Source organism: Molothrus ater, chromosome 2 (genome assembly GCF_012460135.2).
Source record: "Molothrus ater isolate BHLD 08-10-18 breed brown headed cowbird chromosome 2, BPBGC_Mater_1.1, whole genome shotgun sequence".
Classification (NCBI taxonomy): Eukaryota; Metazoa; Chordata; class Aves; order Passeriformes; family Icteridae; genus Molothrus; species Molothrus ater.
The window spans coordinates 64,367,815-64,384,421 of NC_050479.2; the positions used below are offsets into that span (position 1 = coordinate 64,367,815).

Below are 16,607 nucleotides of genomic sequence, written 5' to 3' on the forward strand. Positions count from 1 at the left end.
GTAACAATAGGCCCTGCCTCCTTGCTGCACTGACCTTCACAGGGTAGTGGATATTTGTCCCTTATATTTGTGATATTTACGTGACCTGTGCTGGATTCCCAGCATTCTTCTGACAGAAAACCTGACAGCCTGTATCATGGTAATCTAGTAACTTGAAATTTGAGGTGAACATTAATACTAGAACTGACTTTGGTACTAACAAAGCAACAGGCCAAGTGCTGAAGTATGGGTTTCATTTTCTATAGATGTAAAATCAGGTTTTTTACAGCACCTTACTCTAGCTGCCCCCCTTCCCTCAGTTTTGAGGGCTTTATGTGTTCATTGATTGTATAAAGTCTTTTTCTTTCATTCCAGAAAGGAGGTGATGCTGAATTCAACCTTTTTGTTTCTCGGCTATATGAGCTTGTTAAATAGCATAAACAATCATCAAGTACTCAGTTAATCAAATGAAACTTTATTTCTGTGAATTTTTATACCAACTTCATGAAGTTTTTAGCTGAACAACTGATACATGTGTACAGCTTAAGCAGCTCCAAATGGAAAAATTACTGCTTACAACAACTTCAGAAGGTAAGCTCTCAAAAATGCCACCAGTTTCTTGCTGTAGGTTGTTTTAAATACCCTGCTTCTCTTGAAGCTTCAATTTTTGTATTAAAAACTGCAACCATGAGCTTTAAAAAATGAAAGCAAAGACAAATCTAAGAATAGATTGAAGTATTTCACTGAGGTGGAGTCTGTCCTCACCTTTTCATAACTATTAGAAACATGTACAAATATACTATTTATCTTGGCTAGACAACTTTGAAAAGAAGGGGAAGTCTAACAACTCTTAAAGCCTCATCCTCCTGCCTGAATAATTTAAACATTTGGTATAAATTCCTTTTAAAGTACTGGCAATTCAGAGTAGTGCTGCCCCTATTGTACCAGTCAGTCAAGCTGTATTGGTGCAATAGACACTGAAGAATCTTCAGCCATGCCCTGCTTTAACTGCCTTTTCTCATGGTATATGAAAGGGAGATGAATTGTTCTTTCTGCACTTGGAGGCTGGAGGAACAAGATTTTGTGGAACTGGAGCAACCACCTTCCATCAAAGAGGCTGCAACAATGCAAGGAATGAGCCAGTTTAAGTGCACCCTGGCTCCACTGCAAGAGGCAGCAGGTATTGAGGTGATTTCATCTATGCCTAAAGCTTGTTCCTGTTTCTGGGATCTGAAAGGGAAGCTGTAACATGCAAAACTAGGTTGTTCCAGCTCTATCTCTGACAAATGTGGTTGCTGCTGTGACAAGCTGCTCATCTCCATGTAGCTGTGGTGATCTCAGTGAATTAGAGGGCTCTGTCTGTGCCCCCCACTGCCCCCACGCTGGTGGGCTGCAGTTAGAGCACCCAGGCAGCATCTCTGTACAACTCAGGACAAGTTTGTGCTGTTCTAAGACCTGCTTGACTTATTCCAGAATAAGGCAGTAGCTGCTTCTTACAGAGCAGAACATGCTTACAGAAAGAGCATTCTACTTGAAGAACAAAAGGGGCATCTGGAAAGAGGTGTCACTGCTTCATTTTGGGTAGTACTGACTAACTGCATGTTTAATCAAATAACATGACCAAGCTGGCCATGCCCTCCAGGCCTGAAGGTGATACAAGCTATCCAATCATATGAGCTCTTTCCACTCAGCTGAAGAGGCATAGCAAGTGGTAAGACTGCAGCCCCAGTAAGACTGCTATGTCAGAGACCATGGTGTCAGTTAACAACTCACTTCTGGCTTTGTGTTCCTCTTCAGCTTCCTGTCCTTCCAGCATGTGACCTTATTTATGCCAAGGTGATCTAAATGGGAGCCTGCACAAAGTTAGAATTACATACTCAGAGGCAGCAGCTATTTTCAGCAGTGTCCCTTACGTTAAGTGGTGCTTAGCATACTCCAGCACTTCTTGAAAGGATTTAGGAAACAATGGAATGCAGCATAGCCTCCTTAATGTTGTTACTGTGCTTCTTTTATCAAAAATGTCGGCATATCTTGGGCTCTAAGTCCCATATAAGGTAAGGGGTGAATGTTTCCTACTTTTATAAACCCATTCACTGGGATAGAGTATGTAAGTCAGATACCCTCTTCCATGACCTTAGCAAGTCACAGAGCAGCAGGGAGACAGAGCAGAACGGGGGTGTAGCTAGAGGAGGAAAGGTCTGGGTGAGGAGTATTTCCAAGTCATCTATACTCAACAAGATTAGACAAGAATTGATGTTATTTTGAGTAAGACATCAGCAACAACTGCAAAAGGTCACAATTGCAGCACAGTTTTAAAACCAGTGCTTTGCTGTAGACAACTCACAACCTACTCTTGCATGTTACATTAGACCCCACAGGTCAATGTAAATATTTTTAGCACCAGTACGGGTCAGGAAAGATATTTATGACATGCAGTGTACCTAGTGCAGAATCTGTAAGAGGAAGATAGTTCTGCTTGTGCAATTCAAGCAATATATACACACCTCCATAAAATCACCTGATTTTAAAAGATTACAAATCTTAAACTGGAGTTGAGTTCCTAAAATTAGGTCGCTGATTTGGTTCTGCTCAGACCATCATGTGATCTATGTGTTTTTCATCATTTATTTAAATGACCCTTGAGCAATCTCTTGTTCTTCATCTGCCAGGTGGTATCAGTAAGAATCTATTTGTTTCATCAGAAGTTTCCTGCTGTACTCGTAGGCAAGGAACAGCGCCCCGTTGGCCACGAATGCACGGATCATAGTTGGTGTCAGTCCAGAATACAAGGCAAGCACGCCTAGAAATGAAACCAGAGCCAGTTAGCCATTTATTGAAGTGGCTGTCTGCATCAACCACTCTGCTCTTACCTGTGAAGGATACTGAAGCAATGCTTCTTCTTAGAGGAGCATGAACACAGAGAGCTGAACTCACTGGTGTAGCTACTGATTGCAGTGGTACTGGATATTGATATGGGAGTATCTAATGTTGTAACAGGAGTTTAGCCATGTAAGGGCTTATGCTAGATGCTTACTTCAGGTATGACAAGGTCTTGGCCAGCTGAGATAACGTGACAGTGGCTGTACCACAGCTGGCAAGGGGCCAGCAAGACTATGTTAGAGCTGTGCCCCAGGTCAGACTCCAGTTCTGATGAGTATCCTACCTAGCAATGGGGCCAGGATTCATGTCTGCTGCCATGTATATACTCTCATGTATATTCACCCTCTTCCAAAGTGCCTGACACAGGCCTTTTCCAGAGAGGAGATGCTGAGGTAGATGCCTCAAGTTTCCAGGCTGGATAGGGCTGTTTGATAAATCAATCCTCAACCATATATTAACTTCTAGAGGTGAAGATATCTTCTGCATGCATCTTACCTAGTCCCTTCAGTTTTCATGTATAGGTTTGGTCACAAGTAATAGAGCCCATTTCTTTATCTGCTTTTAAGCCATAGTAAGCTTCTGTTAGGTTTAAGTGTGTCATCTCCTGAACCAAAAGGCAGGGAAGATGAATTAGGTCACAATTTCTAGAATCCAAGCTTTCCACACTACATGAGATAGATATTCGTTTGCTAGAAACAGTTATTGTATGTCTCTAATACACTATCACTGGACTAGGTTTCTTAAATGATTTTGGGTATTGGAGGGTGTAGATTTCAGTCTGCAGCCCTATAGATTGAGTTGATCTGCTTGGATACTCACCTTCAGTTCTCACAACAGTTACAAATGTTCCCATAAAGCCTGCCTGTTTTCCAGCCATTGAAAGAACCTGAATTCTAGATTTGACACAGTCCACAGGATACACAGCAATCCACAGACAGCTGCCTCCAAAACCTCCACTTAGTAACAAAGGGATGGGACCTAAAAGTTAAGAAATACATTTTTATACACCACAATATTCACTAACACAAATATAATATTACTTCATCTACAGGATTCAAAGGGAACAGAGGAAGCTGCTTATGACAAAAGAGCAGTTGTTGTTCTCTCATTAACCTTTAAGTCAATTTCAAGACACTGGTAAATTTCAAGTCAACTAGAAACTCAAAGATTATAAAGAGTGCCTCTTAGATTATTGGCAGTGTTAAAAAAACTATAACTCAGAATTCAATTTTGATTGTATTAACTAAATTCACTTTTTTTAACACTTGTAATCACTTTCCAAGGTTAACTGTGAAATGGTTTAGAGAAACATCATATAGTGTTACTAATCATATATAGAGAATTTGGTAGAATTATTTTGTAATCGGTCATTTCTTTCATGATGCACTCTGATTTTCTATTTCTGATCAGATGTTTGTAAACATTTTGTTACATGTCCAAAATGCATGCAGCTGAAATCCTGACTCCAAGCAAGACTGGTTCAGTCTTTTAACAGGAGACAGGCAATCTTTGTTCTGGCATCACCATGTTTTTTTCCCTTCTAATTTTCAATCTCAGTGTTCTCTTACTATCATTGTAACTACATCTAATGGCCAGCATGCAATTCAGCATATACTTGAATACACTGTTCAAGAGAATGCAGCTAAATCCTTCAAAATCACTCTGAATGGCAGCTGAAATGAAATAGTTCAGAGTTGTGTTACACTGTGGGGTCAGATATTTTAGCAGTTTTGTAGTGTTAGCTCACTGTGTTATTTCTGTATTTATGATACATCCTGCTTCATTGCAGGATGAAGCAGGATGAAAATGGTCACTTCAATAATTTATTACTGTGTATATATAAGATGCAGCCTCCCATATTTAGGAATGAAGGAAATGAGGCATATTTAGCCCTCAATATGCCTCATTTCCTTCATTTGCATGTATTTCACAACATTATTAGTATATCTTCAGAGAAGATATGCCCCCCTTTATGTCCCCCATGACAGCATGCTAAAACCCACCTGTAAAAAGGCACCATACCTAATTCATCTTTTGATCTCCCAGAGGCAAAGAATGTCCGGCTCAGTTCATACCCTCCAAAGAAGAAAAAATAGCCTGGTACTTCCCGCAGCAAAGTGCTTGACAGGCCACGATAAAATCCAAGGGGACCATCCTTTTGGATAACACCCTTCACTACTGACCAAACTGTACTGAGAGAGGTTGACCCAGTTAGTGATACTTATTAGCCAGATAATGAGAAGTTACAGACCAATAGGCAACTGCAGCAACAATTAATGGTGAGACCTATTGTGCAAACAATTGAATTCATGTAAGACTTAGAGCAAGATCCTGCTGGGAGCCCTTCACTGGCATCCAGCTTTACCATCACCCAGAAGGTCAGCAGGCTGTGACCCTCCCAGCCACAACTCTTCTCTGGTTAGCAGTGCACTATAAATGTGACACTGAGCCAGTACAGGATTTGAAGAAATAATACACAAGGAAAGATTTCAGGGATATTGAGCTGGGTATATACTTACTTGTGTCCCTGGATTATCTTTCCTGACAACTGCATTTCATGCATGGCCTGTAGCCGGCACTTCACCAGCTCTGTGGGACAGAGGACAAGGGTGGCAAAAGCAGAGGCAAAGGAGCCTGCAGCAGCATTCTGTAGATCACTGCAAGAAAGAAACTGCAGAAGGTATTTGGGCACTGACCTTCAGTGCAGTAGAGCCACAGCAATCAGCTTCCTGCACCTGTACCCTAAATACCATCAAGAAAAACTGGCAGTCTTGGGGGAAGATTCTTAAGGGCAAGGGCAGTTACTCGAACCAGAGGGAAGAAAAACCTAGCTCATCCCATATTCTTATACAACTGAAAGACACCCTTTTGACACCAAAGAGATATTGCAACCTCTAACCTTTTTGCTATACTTCAGTAATTGGAGCAAAGTAAAAGCCAGGAAGGGAAGATTTAATAGCATTTATGAAGATTTTCATAGACTTGTTTTACTGAGAAACTTTTGGTTACTTATTACTTCCCCAAAGAGAATAGGAGCAATAATCACCTCATATAGATAGATGTCAGTATTTTCAAATTCACCTTACCAGTATTTATAAAGGCTTTCAGTGGAGGATGCTAGAAAACTGCAAGCAGGCACAATGGATCAGTGTAATCTTTGTATGGCTGTGCTGTGATGAATGCAACCATGTGAATCAGAGACAGCACAAATATAAATCACATCACCAAACAAGACAGCACTATCATCTGCAGTGACTCAGTGTTCCAAAACTGGGGCTTATTTTGTGGTGATTTTACACATACCACAGATTCTGGGCTGCTAAACTGCCAGGACTCAAAAGGCTAATACTTGAGGGCAACACTGCTTTATGATGCATTTTAAACAGGCTCCTACAGACACTGGTGTTTTGGACAGGAGCTGCATAATAGCATAGAAGTGGAGCTCCTCATTCAGAACTGGGGAGTCAGCGCAGCTGAGACTCATCTCACTGCAGCAGAGAAATTCTTTCCATCCAAGGGAGATGCTTGCCTTGTGCCCAGCAGTCTGATTCATCTGTAGTATGAGAGATTAAAGCTACAATTTTTCACCTTGAAGCATCACAAAACTCAAGTTACAACATGAATCAAAGCTCATGACATTCAGATATGGCAGTAGTGAGAATTTTCAAAGTGGAAAATATCAGTAACTGCCTGCAGAGCAGCAAATGGAATTTAGCACTTCTCTTTCCAATTTGTTGTCTCACTTTAGACTTTATGATGAAATCTGTTGGTTAAACTAAGCATATGTTAAAAGATAAACAGAATTTAGCATTTCTCTCTTCATCTCTTTTCGTTGTGACTTATACATTGGTGATATGTTTTCCTTTAACTGAAAAATGTTTTATAGTTTGTCCTTTTCTGAAGGTGTAACAGTACAGTAACAATGGGTGGGGATGTCCTGCACAGACCACATGTTCTCATCAGGGCCCTGCTGAAGACCATGTCAATACAATTCTCTGTGCCTCATAAGGTGCCCCCACAATGATCCAGATGAAGAGAATAAGGAAACAACACCAAGGGACAATCTTCCAAGTAAACTTAAATTCTTTAATGTTTTGTCCTAGAACAGCTCTGCAGTCACACTATTTGACCTTGAATCAACAAGGCATTAAAGAGCCATCTTGGATCTGAAAAGCACCAAAACCTGACCACGGAAATGATTGTCAGATGCCAAAGGTGCTTGCTATTGCTACATATGCACATTCCCATTCTGTATCCAACTCCAAAGACATAGTAGTACACCAATATACTGTTTCAGTTTCCTGCACTACCTTCCCTACATCCAGCATGACCATGGTGCTTCAGTCATGTGAGATGATCCTAGGACATCTGCACATCTGTGGTCTACCTCTCAGCATGATCACAAAAGACAGTGAAGAAGTGAAACATACAGCTGGTAGGCCTATCGCCTACATTTTAAGGGTAGGAAAAGGTAAGGGGTTTGTAGGGTGAGGAAGCTTTTGAACCTTAAATAAATACATTTTTAAAAGCAAGACAATATTAGAAAAGTGCCCTTCTCCCTTAGTATGCCTCCTTGTAAGAAAAGCCACTACCTCCCATGCAAAATCAGAACAACCTAGATATTAAAGCAATACAAACTTTCAGGTGTTGAAATGCTCCATCCTATTGGTAAAAATGTTCCAGGCCTTGAATACTCCAGTTAAGCTGTGATCATCTAAACCAGCCAGCTGCAGTGACTGATTAGTAGACAGCTCTGTTACATTAGACACTATATTGTCACACTAAGGCCTATATTCCAAAATTTACTACACTGTACACTGTCAGAGGAGAGCCTGGGACCTCACTTGCACCTGACAGTACAGTATTGGTAAATAGCAATTACATGAAATTTTACATACTTACTTATTTTAAAATACAAACCAGATATTTATTACTAACCTGAGCTTTGTTTTCCTGTCTACTCCAACAATTCTTCTCACAATTTGTTGGCAAAATCCATAGCACATGAACAGAACGGAGTTCTCTGCAATGTTGGCTACAAGTGCTGGTGAGGTTCCCTTGTAGAAGCCTCGAAATCCCACTTGCTTATAGGTTTTGACAAAACAGTCAACAAGTCCTTTGTACATGTTGGGGAACGTCTGCATCTTCACCTTTGCAGTGTCAAAGGGCTGGCCAGTCACCACACAGGCTGTCCCACCTAGGCAAGCAGTGGAAGTTAACAATGGCTGAAGGTTATCACAACTGCAATACCTATGCTGGAGCACCAGTATTAGGAAAATCACACAGAATGCAAAGATTAATTAATTCCCTGTAGGAAACGACAAGTGCACTGATTTTAGCACAATGGCGTCAATTGTCACTGGTGAATTTAGTTACCTTAAGAAAAAAAATCCGACAAAGGAGCAGTAACATCACGATTCTTATTAAATATTTTTTTATCTCATGAAAAGCAAGCATCTAAATGAATCAGCTCACTTCCAGAAACTTGTACTGAATTAGAGGTATTGTTCTGCAATCAAGTCACTTGTGTCAATGAGTTAAATAACATTTTCCTTTGCCCAATAATGCAGTGGTTCAGAAGGCATCTCTGATTTTACATTCCAATAATAACAAAAAAAAAATCTCAACTCTGAAAGATTAGTAATCAAGTGATTCCTCCAGGACAAGAGGAACACTGCTGAGAGTGCTAAACTGATCATACATAATAAATTGATAACCAAAGATTCAAACCCTTTACTTCAAAACTCCAGGTGGCTGTTAAGCACATTTCTTTCCAGAGACTGGAAGTGTCAAGTGTAAGCTGAAAAAGGGCAAAAGGGCAAAGTTTCTCAACATGTTATCTTTTCCAAACTGAACTGCAAGGTCAATACCCTGAAAACTTGTGTGATATTTCCATCAATGTCATCAATAACCATTTATCTCAGAGTGCAGTGTTCTTCTGCAACATCTAACTCAATTCTGTAGTCTTCAGGAAGAGCTGATGTTACACTTTTTCAGTAAGAAACAGTGTACAGCGATAGCAATCTATTAGAAGCAGATACTTGACAGGAAACACGTGAAAGGTGTACCTTATATAGGGTTCATGGTTTTGTTTTTTAGCAAGAGAGAACTTTACTAAAACAGAAGCTGATCTTTAACCAAAGCACAATTGACATGCACATACCTTAAATTATCTGTAAATTCAGATAGGAAAGCAACTGAAGTGGAAACAATTTTGTGCATCCAATTAAGATCAGTTGTTTTTCTTTTAAGTGGGGAGAAGAGTAAGTATTTGTTTAACTAGCGTTATTAGCAGTCCATTTTACTCTTTGCAAACACATTTGTATAACATTGTTCTTGCTTCTCTGCAAAGAGGTACTCGAGGCCTTTGAGAGAAACTCAGGATCTAGCTGCCTTAAAACCTCCTTCCCAACCAGATGGATCATTAAGAGCTTCAGAGCAAATCATGCAAGGAAGCACGAAGAGTTTCCTGCTCTGGAAGGATAACCAAGGAGAAAAGTAGCTGGCTCAGACCAGTAACACCCATGTAAGCTTCAAATGAAAAATGGAGCTGGGAAGGCTCAGCCAGTGTTATTTGCAGGAAGTCAGGTAGATATTAATCTACAGGACAAATGCTAGGTTCCTATAATAAAATAATGGCTGTTGGAAGATGTCCAGGGAAACCAGGAATGTTCTTGAAAATGTAAAGCTGAAAAATTTGGAGCTGACAGAATGACTGTTCCAAAAAGACTGTTAATGGAGTTGGCTCAAAAAGCCTAGTAAACGGCAACAATGAATTTTGTAAGCCTCAAGATAAAGACCAAGAGTCCTAGTTATTATCCGAAATATTGAGGAAAAAAGAAAATTTTCCAGCCAGCAGTAAAGAGTCACAAAAAACCCAACTGAACTACGAAATTAAAACAAACCAGAAACCCAGAAATTCAAATCTGTTTGAACATTCAGACAAGTGTGGTCCTAATAATGTGGCAGTGGTGGGGAAAAGAGTCCTACTGAATCAAAGAAGGTATTAGAGGTAGCTTAGATCCTAGGCGAAGGACTGTGACCACAGACAGCCAAATGACTTATTTATTCTTGTCCAGAATTTGCTTGCCTCAGTATGTCATTACTTATCAGCTAGTTAAGACTGTATCTGGAGAGGAAGGTAAAATCAGGTTATGCATTTTCTGGACGAACAAGCTGTTTGCTTACTTAATTACATTTTCTAAAGAGTGCAGAGATTGCCACACTGGACCTGTGCTGTTACCCCCTCTTTCTCATTGCACTGTTAACCTCCACTCTGACAAATGACTGCAATAACTACCATGGAATGCACTTAACACCATTAATACTGCCATATTCACAGCATTAACATTGCCATGAAAGGACTGACTGCAATATTTATTATGTGGGAAAGAAAAAAAGATCACTAACATTGTCTAAACTAGTTACAAAAGTAAATTAGACAAATCTTCCACCTTTTCCATATAACCACTGTTAGGTTAGAAGTGTCAAAAAGACCCCTTTTCCCTGGCAGAGCTCAAAATTGCATCCCTGAGCCACAGACATTACCAACATGGCAATATCAGTGAGAAAGTGCAACCATTTCCACACAACTGGTCCAGCAAAATTTTACAGCACAGAGTAGACTGAGGTGGAAGTCAGTTATGCGAATTCATCATCAGTTCTACTACTGAGCTTCACAGGTTTTAGAGATTCACACCAGGATGTTGTCTGAGCCAGAAACCCTTCAGGTAGCCTTTTGTCCCTTTCACTTAGGGACGGTTCCTGTGACAAAAGCAGCACCTGAATCAACTACACACTGACTTCCTTGCAAAACTCTGCTGATACTCTGACTGATTCATAAACTCATGTAAGCAGAACTTAAAACCTCCTTATAGAAAATGATTAGTCTGAGAAAAGTGTTAGGTCTTCGTCACTGTGTGGCAGGGGTTTCGCCAGGGAGGAGCAATAGTGATACAGTTACAACACTGGCTGAGGTCACTGCTTCTCCTTATACCCTTAAAACACAGAGGGTGAGGCTTTTTATAGCAAATGCAAACTGTTTTTATATTTTTCAAAGGCATTAAACCTGTCTCTCAGAAGTTTTGTGCAATTAAGCATTACCTGCAGCACCTGCTGTGAGGTCAATAGCAGCCTGAACAGCAGAGTTGATCCTCATGTTTCACACTTGTTTATCAATAATTTCAGAGCAAAGTCTCCCGTTTCCTGTTAGGTATGGAGATACTTGTCTCCTGAGGGAAGAGAAAGATAAAACATACACAGTTTACAATAACTTGACAGGCAATAGCATTACAGGAACGCCCTCAGATCCACTCTTCCATTTAGAGACAGAAAATGGTTGTGCTCACGAACGAGACTTAGCATACTTGTATTTTGACTGATTTTGCTGCATTGGGCAGATCTCCTGGAGTATCACTGCCTAGCTTCAGCTTACTTGGGCTTTCCAGCTTCTTATCTCCCTGGATCTCTCAAATGAAAGCTAAAGAGTACATCCAGGGAACAGTGCTGAAGGTTACTTTTATATTGATTATAGACGCATAGTCTTCCCTCAGGTGTCTAAGGCTGGAATACTTCATGCTTGTCTCAGCTCCTCACCTATAAAGCAAAACAGAATCTGCTCTCCTCGTGGTGAAGAACAGCTAAGAAAACTCTACCCATGATGATACACTGGGTGGCTTTCAGAAGAGGAGTAGAAAGGGAATGAATATGAACATCTTGAATTGTGTCTGGCTGTCATGTTCCTAGTGCAAGTCCCCCCCACAACAGAATATTATAAATAAGAATTACACCTCATCTCTGAGGAAGGCAGCTGGAAAGCAGAAATACAAATATGACACTTTGAAATAAAACATTCAAATGAATTCAGTTCTCAAGTTTTCATCAAGATACTTTCACTGGGCAAGCAGTTAAAACAAGCTTATTTATCTGGGGTAAAATAACTCAGCCAAAGAGCTCCCACTGTTTCAGAACTGTGCTGCTGTCTGGCAGTGCTGTCAAAAAGCTGCATGAGTCTTAAAACCCACACAAATACATATGTGAATTAGTGCCTCACTGGCTTTTAAGCCTGTCTTCAAGCACAGTACATCAGTAAACAGAACAATTTTCACTTCTCTATCTACTGTAATGCTTCTTTTGAAGCCGGTTACCTCCCAAAATGTATTTTGGAATAATTTGAATGGGAAACATAATTCCCAGTAGGCTACCTTGAAAAAATCATAGAAAGACACATTGTATAAACCACATCCTTCGTACAAGAAACATAGACACTTGGATACAACCAAGGCTTTAAGAAAGCCTGTCTCTAAACAGATTTATTATTCTTGAACATTAGAAAAATTCACCAGTAGGCCAAATAGTGTCACTCAGGGCCTTCACCCATCCAATCTGTTACATAAATCTAAATAAGTTTAAAACAAAATAAAACATTGCTCTTGCAATAAATGGCACTAACACAAGTAATTTCACAACAGATTTGAACTGTTTTGTTACTGACAGCATGGCACACCATTTGTTACTTCAACATGGAAGCTCCAAGGCCAAACTATGCATTATCCTATATGTCTCATTAGTGTTCACACTGCACTCTGAGTTTTGCTCCTCATTTAGGGGAGAAAAAAATCATTGAGACAGACTTTGAATGAAAGGAATTACTAGAAAGCAACAATTTCCTGCGTTCAGTAAAATGTACACTGCTTTCATCATGCTGAGTGCTTATCGATTTGTGCCAGTCCTCAAAGGGAGCATATGCCAGATCACCCACAGAAAACTTGGCAGCAGAAGGAAAAAAGTATATGCCTATAAAAATATGGACCTTTTAAGAGACAAGGAAGTTTAGTTGTCTGATCCATATCAGCCCAGTGTCAGTTTCAGAAGATTTAAGTCTTAGTCAAAACTAAATTAGTATTATATTAGTACATACCCTTTTTCCTGTTTGTAACAATACTACTATATTAAAAGTTGAATGTCGGTAGAACGAGGTCGGTAGAACTGCTCTGTGACTTCCAAAGCAAATCCAAACCTCAAACCTGGAAATACAGAAGCATTGGTTAGTGTGACAGGTCCTGCAGAGTCTGGATGTTATTTCAGCCCCAGATGTTTCTCTCTGCCCATGCAGTCTCCAAAGACTGAGATGCACGCAGAAGGCAGCGCTGCTCCTTGCAATAGCCGCGTGGGCAGGCCGTAGCTCCGCTCCCCAAGGTCACAGCAGGCCGGCACGGGGCGGCAGCAGCGGCAGGGCAGCAGCGGGGCTCGCCGCCGCTGTCACACGTGCTGCCGGCGGGAGCGCACGGGAGAGCTCCAGCCCTCCTCAGGGAGGAAGGCTGGGCACTCCCGCTCCGCCAACACCCGCCCGTTTGGAGTGGGAAGCCCCGGCCTGCGTTCGGCGGAGGCCCGCGCTGGCAGAGCCCGCCCGCCCCGGGCCCGGCGCCTCTCCCGGGTAGCCGCACCGCAGCCGCGGCTTCCCGGGGGCCGCGCTTCCCGAGCCCGCCGCGCATCCCGGCCTGTGCGCGGGAACCGCCGGGCCGGCTGCCACCGCCCCCGCCCCGCCGGCCCCCGCCCGCTGCCCCCGCTCACCGGAGCCGCCGCCCGCCCGAGCGGCCCCGCCGCCTGTGCCCCGAAAGAGGCGGCGATGGAGGCGGCGCGGCCCCGCCGCGGCCCCAGGGAAGGCGAGGGCCGGGCAGGCGGCGGGGGGGCGGCGGGGCTGGGCTCTGTTTAAGCTGGGGCTGGGCTGTATTTCAGCTTACTGAGCAGGATGCTACCGAATTTATGAATTAAAACAAATTTTTTTTTTTTTTTCTTGGGGTTTTTTTTTAGATGTATGTCTGTTTATTTTTCTTCTAGTTTGGCGATTTTGTTGTTGGGGGTTTTTTTTGTTTTGTTTTAAAGGATTTGTTTAGGAATTGTGTATCCTGAAACAGCAACAGTTTGTGTATACAGAGGAACTGCCCTGAGTCCCAAGACACTCTCCTAAGATGTCACGTTCATGATCCTGTCTTTTCGGGACTTTGAGGTGGCATACAATGACCTCAGCCACTATGGCGAGGCCTAATACTGCTTTTCTCAGCTGAAACTACATAGCACATTCTTTTTTTTCCTTTTGATTTTTCCCCCTTTTGATTTGCAGTTACCTGAAGTGCTTGCAATAAGGCTTATCAGGAACAATATCTGGTTGAAAGCAGTAGGACACTTTACAGTGTGTGGCAAGGTAAATGAACAGCAGCCATTATGTGTGCCAGTGATCAGTCATATTTGAGATGCTCTGCCAGACCAGGCAGTGTTTCTGGGAGGCACGATAATCCCTGTTGAGCTGCACATGTGTTTGCATGGGTTGAGACATGCAGAACTACATATTTCATCTTAGATCCATGGTGTTTTCCACCAAATAAAACCGATGGCTCCTATTTTCACAGCTCAAACCAAGGAAAAAACAGCATAAACAAAATTATAAACTTAAATGTATCCTTTTTTTCCATCACTTTAAATTAATTGCAGGGTGCAGATTTTATTTTCCCATATGTTTATGTAACATATTGGTTGGAAGGGAGCTTAAAGACCATCTAGTTCCAAACCCCCTGCCATGGGCAGGGACACCTTTCACTAGACTGAGTTGCTCAGTTTCATCCAATCCACCCTTGAACACTTCCTGGCATGGGGCATCCACTGCTTCTCTGGGCAACCTGCTCCAGTGCCTCACCACCCTCACAGTGACAAATTTCTTTCTAAAAACTAATCTAAACCTACTCTCACTTTGAAGCCACTCTCCAGCTCTCTTGTTGGCTCCCTTCAGGTGCTGGAAGGCTGCGTTTTGGTCACCCTGAAGCCTTCTCTTTTCCAGGCTGAACAATCCAAATTCTCTCCTCCCTTCCTTGTCGGGGAGATGCTCCAGCCCTCTGATCAACTTGGTGTTCCTCCTCTGGACTTGTTCCAACACGTCAATGTCCTTCCTGTGCTCATGACCCCAGACCTGGATGCAGCACTCCAGGTGTGGCAATTGTTAAGCAAGAACAGCCTAGGTTATAAATGGTTTTAGAAATTGAATTGTAATTCCTATAATGTAAAAAAATTGCTGTTGTAATTAGTGATTTTGCGCTAATTTTGCATCCCAAATAATCTGCAATACTAAGGGATTACTGTTTCATTGCAAAGAATTTTGACCTGTGTGCTGGCTTTTTGTTTAGCAGGACTGCAGCACTGTTGGAAGATCCAGCTGGTGAAAGCCATCTAAGCCCCTAATGCAGTGAAACTTGCATTTAAGATGCCATTAAACCACCTTCTGCCTGCCATGACCGTTTGCCAGCTGGAACATCAGGCCTTGAGCATCTCAGGGTGTCCCCTCATAGCCACCTTCCTCGGGTACACCACCAGGCCTGATCTGCTCTTATCTGTAGAAAACGTGGAGACGGCGACAGCGCCTGTAATGTTTCCTGGGAGATTTTATAGCCCTGGAATGCGGCACTTCCACGAGCCTATCGCCACCACGCGGCTTTTTCTGCTGCCTGCACCCGCGGCTGCTCAGCCAAACCCTGCTTTTTGTCCATGCACCGAGCTGCTGTGCAACACTTGTTTTGTTTTAAGGAAGAATTTATGTAGGAATTGCATACCCTGAAGTAACAACACTTGGTGTGTGTAGGGAGACCATGGAAGAACTGCCATGACTCCCGAGACACTCTCCTAAGATGAGGTATCAATTTGTTTGGAGTTTAACTTCAAGCTTCCCCTCAAAGGATTTAGGTATGGCAGAAATGGGATATGTGTGCTGAGACCTTAACTCATAAGAGCTTTGCAGGAATGTGGAAGTGCTTTCTGGCACTCAAGGGGTCTGGCTTGGGGATGTGTGATTGGCTTTGAGACGTGATGTGTGACAGAGTGGCACAACTCCTCTTCAACAGAGTGTTTTGGCATGGAGGGATGGGTAACCTCTGGGAAGCTGACAGGGGGATGCCATGGAAACTTGTCTGATGTGGGAGAGCAAAGGGTTCCCTTGCAGGCTGTGTTTCTGTCCATTCTGCAGTCCAAAGCTATCTCCTGAGCCCTACAGCATCTCCAGCCAACCACAGGCAAACCATTTGCTCCTGTAAGCCAGTTGGCATTTCCTAAATCTCATGGAAAGCCTCATTGTCCAGGAGCATGAATGGCAGTTGTTGGCAAGTGTTGTCCCAGAATAGCAGCCAGAGCTGCAGGAACATCAGAACTCCCCCAGCACCTTGCAGTGGACGCTGTTCACACTGTTTGGAGAGGTGGGTCAGGCAGGACAGCTCCACATGGAGGGAAAGTGAGATGGCTTCTGCAGGTCAGGCCTTCCACAGGTGACACTGGTGTGTGTACTGAAGTACTGCAGTCAGCTGCAGGAGATGGGACAGTGCTCACCTTTCCAGGTGTGAAAAATGCATATTTTATGATTGGCTTTTCGCAAATATTAAAATGAATATTATGTGTGTTATGTTAGAAAGTTATGCTGTATTAATTTTTTTAGTAGTGTGTTAAATACAATTTTAGGTTATAACATAATGTTAAAATAGAAACTATGCTATGTAAGATACTTTTTTTAAAGAAAGGACTTGCAGTGAGATAGCAGCCACAGGACACTTAAATCTTTCAGAGAAAAATAATTTATTGTTCTCTTATCAGAAAAAACGAACTTCTTCCCACCTTGCTCAGCCATGAAGAATCCATTAGGATTAAGAGGAAGAAGTTGACACTGACCATCCTTTGTTTGAATGGAATTTATGCATCATGTATGAGGTGTATGA

The 16,607-nt window shown here is 42.2% G+C and overlaps 1 protein-coding gene across 2 annotated transcripts; it reads right to left on the reverse strand.

Moving 5' to 3' along the window:
• Positions 1 to 434: 434 nt before the first annotated feature.
• SLC25A15 (solute carrier family 25 member 15) lies at positions 435 to 13,513 on the reverse strand. 2 transcript variants are annotated; one of them, XM_036383508.2, is made up of 8 exons: positions 13,432 to 13,513; positions 12,779 to 12,884; positions 10,963 to 11,090; positions 7,798 to 8,056; positions 5,379 to 5,516; positions 4,882 to 5,051; positions 3,679 to 3,837; positions 435 to 2,779 (listed from the first exon to the last, which is right to left on the reverse strand). In XM_036383508.2, exons 3-8 carry the CDS (start codon positions 11,015 to 11,017, stop codon positions 2,655 to 2,657), a joined length of 906 nt encoding a protein of 301 aa, XP_036239401.1. In that variant the 5' UTR covers positions 11,018 to 11,090; positions 12,779 to 12,884; positions 13,432 to 13,513; the 3' UTR covers positions 435 to 2,654. The 2 variants fall into 2 exon arrangements, with proteins under 2 accessions (XP_036239401.1, XP_036239392.1); XM_036383499.2 differs by lacking the exon at positions 13,432 to 13,513 and having other exon boundaries at positions 12,779 to 13,254.
• Between the last annotated feature and the right edge of the window lie 3,094 nt (positions 13,514 to 16,607).

Excerpts from the sequence above, each read along its gene's own strand:
- SLC25A15 (XM_036383508.2), bottom strand. The coding sequence starts at position 11,017 with ATGAGGATCAACTCTGCTGTTCAGGCTGCTATTGACCTCACAGCAGGT. Across the intron at positions 3,838-4,881 it reads GAGATCAAAAGATGAATTAG|GTCCCATCCCTTTGTTACTA; the intron begins GTATGGTGCCTT and ends CTTAACTTTTAG. Across the intron at positions 2,780-3,678 it reads AACTGTTGTGAGAACTGAAG|GCGTGCTTGCCTTGTATTCT; the intron begins GTGAGTATCCAA and ends TTTCATTTCTAG.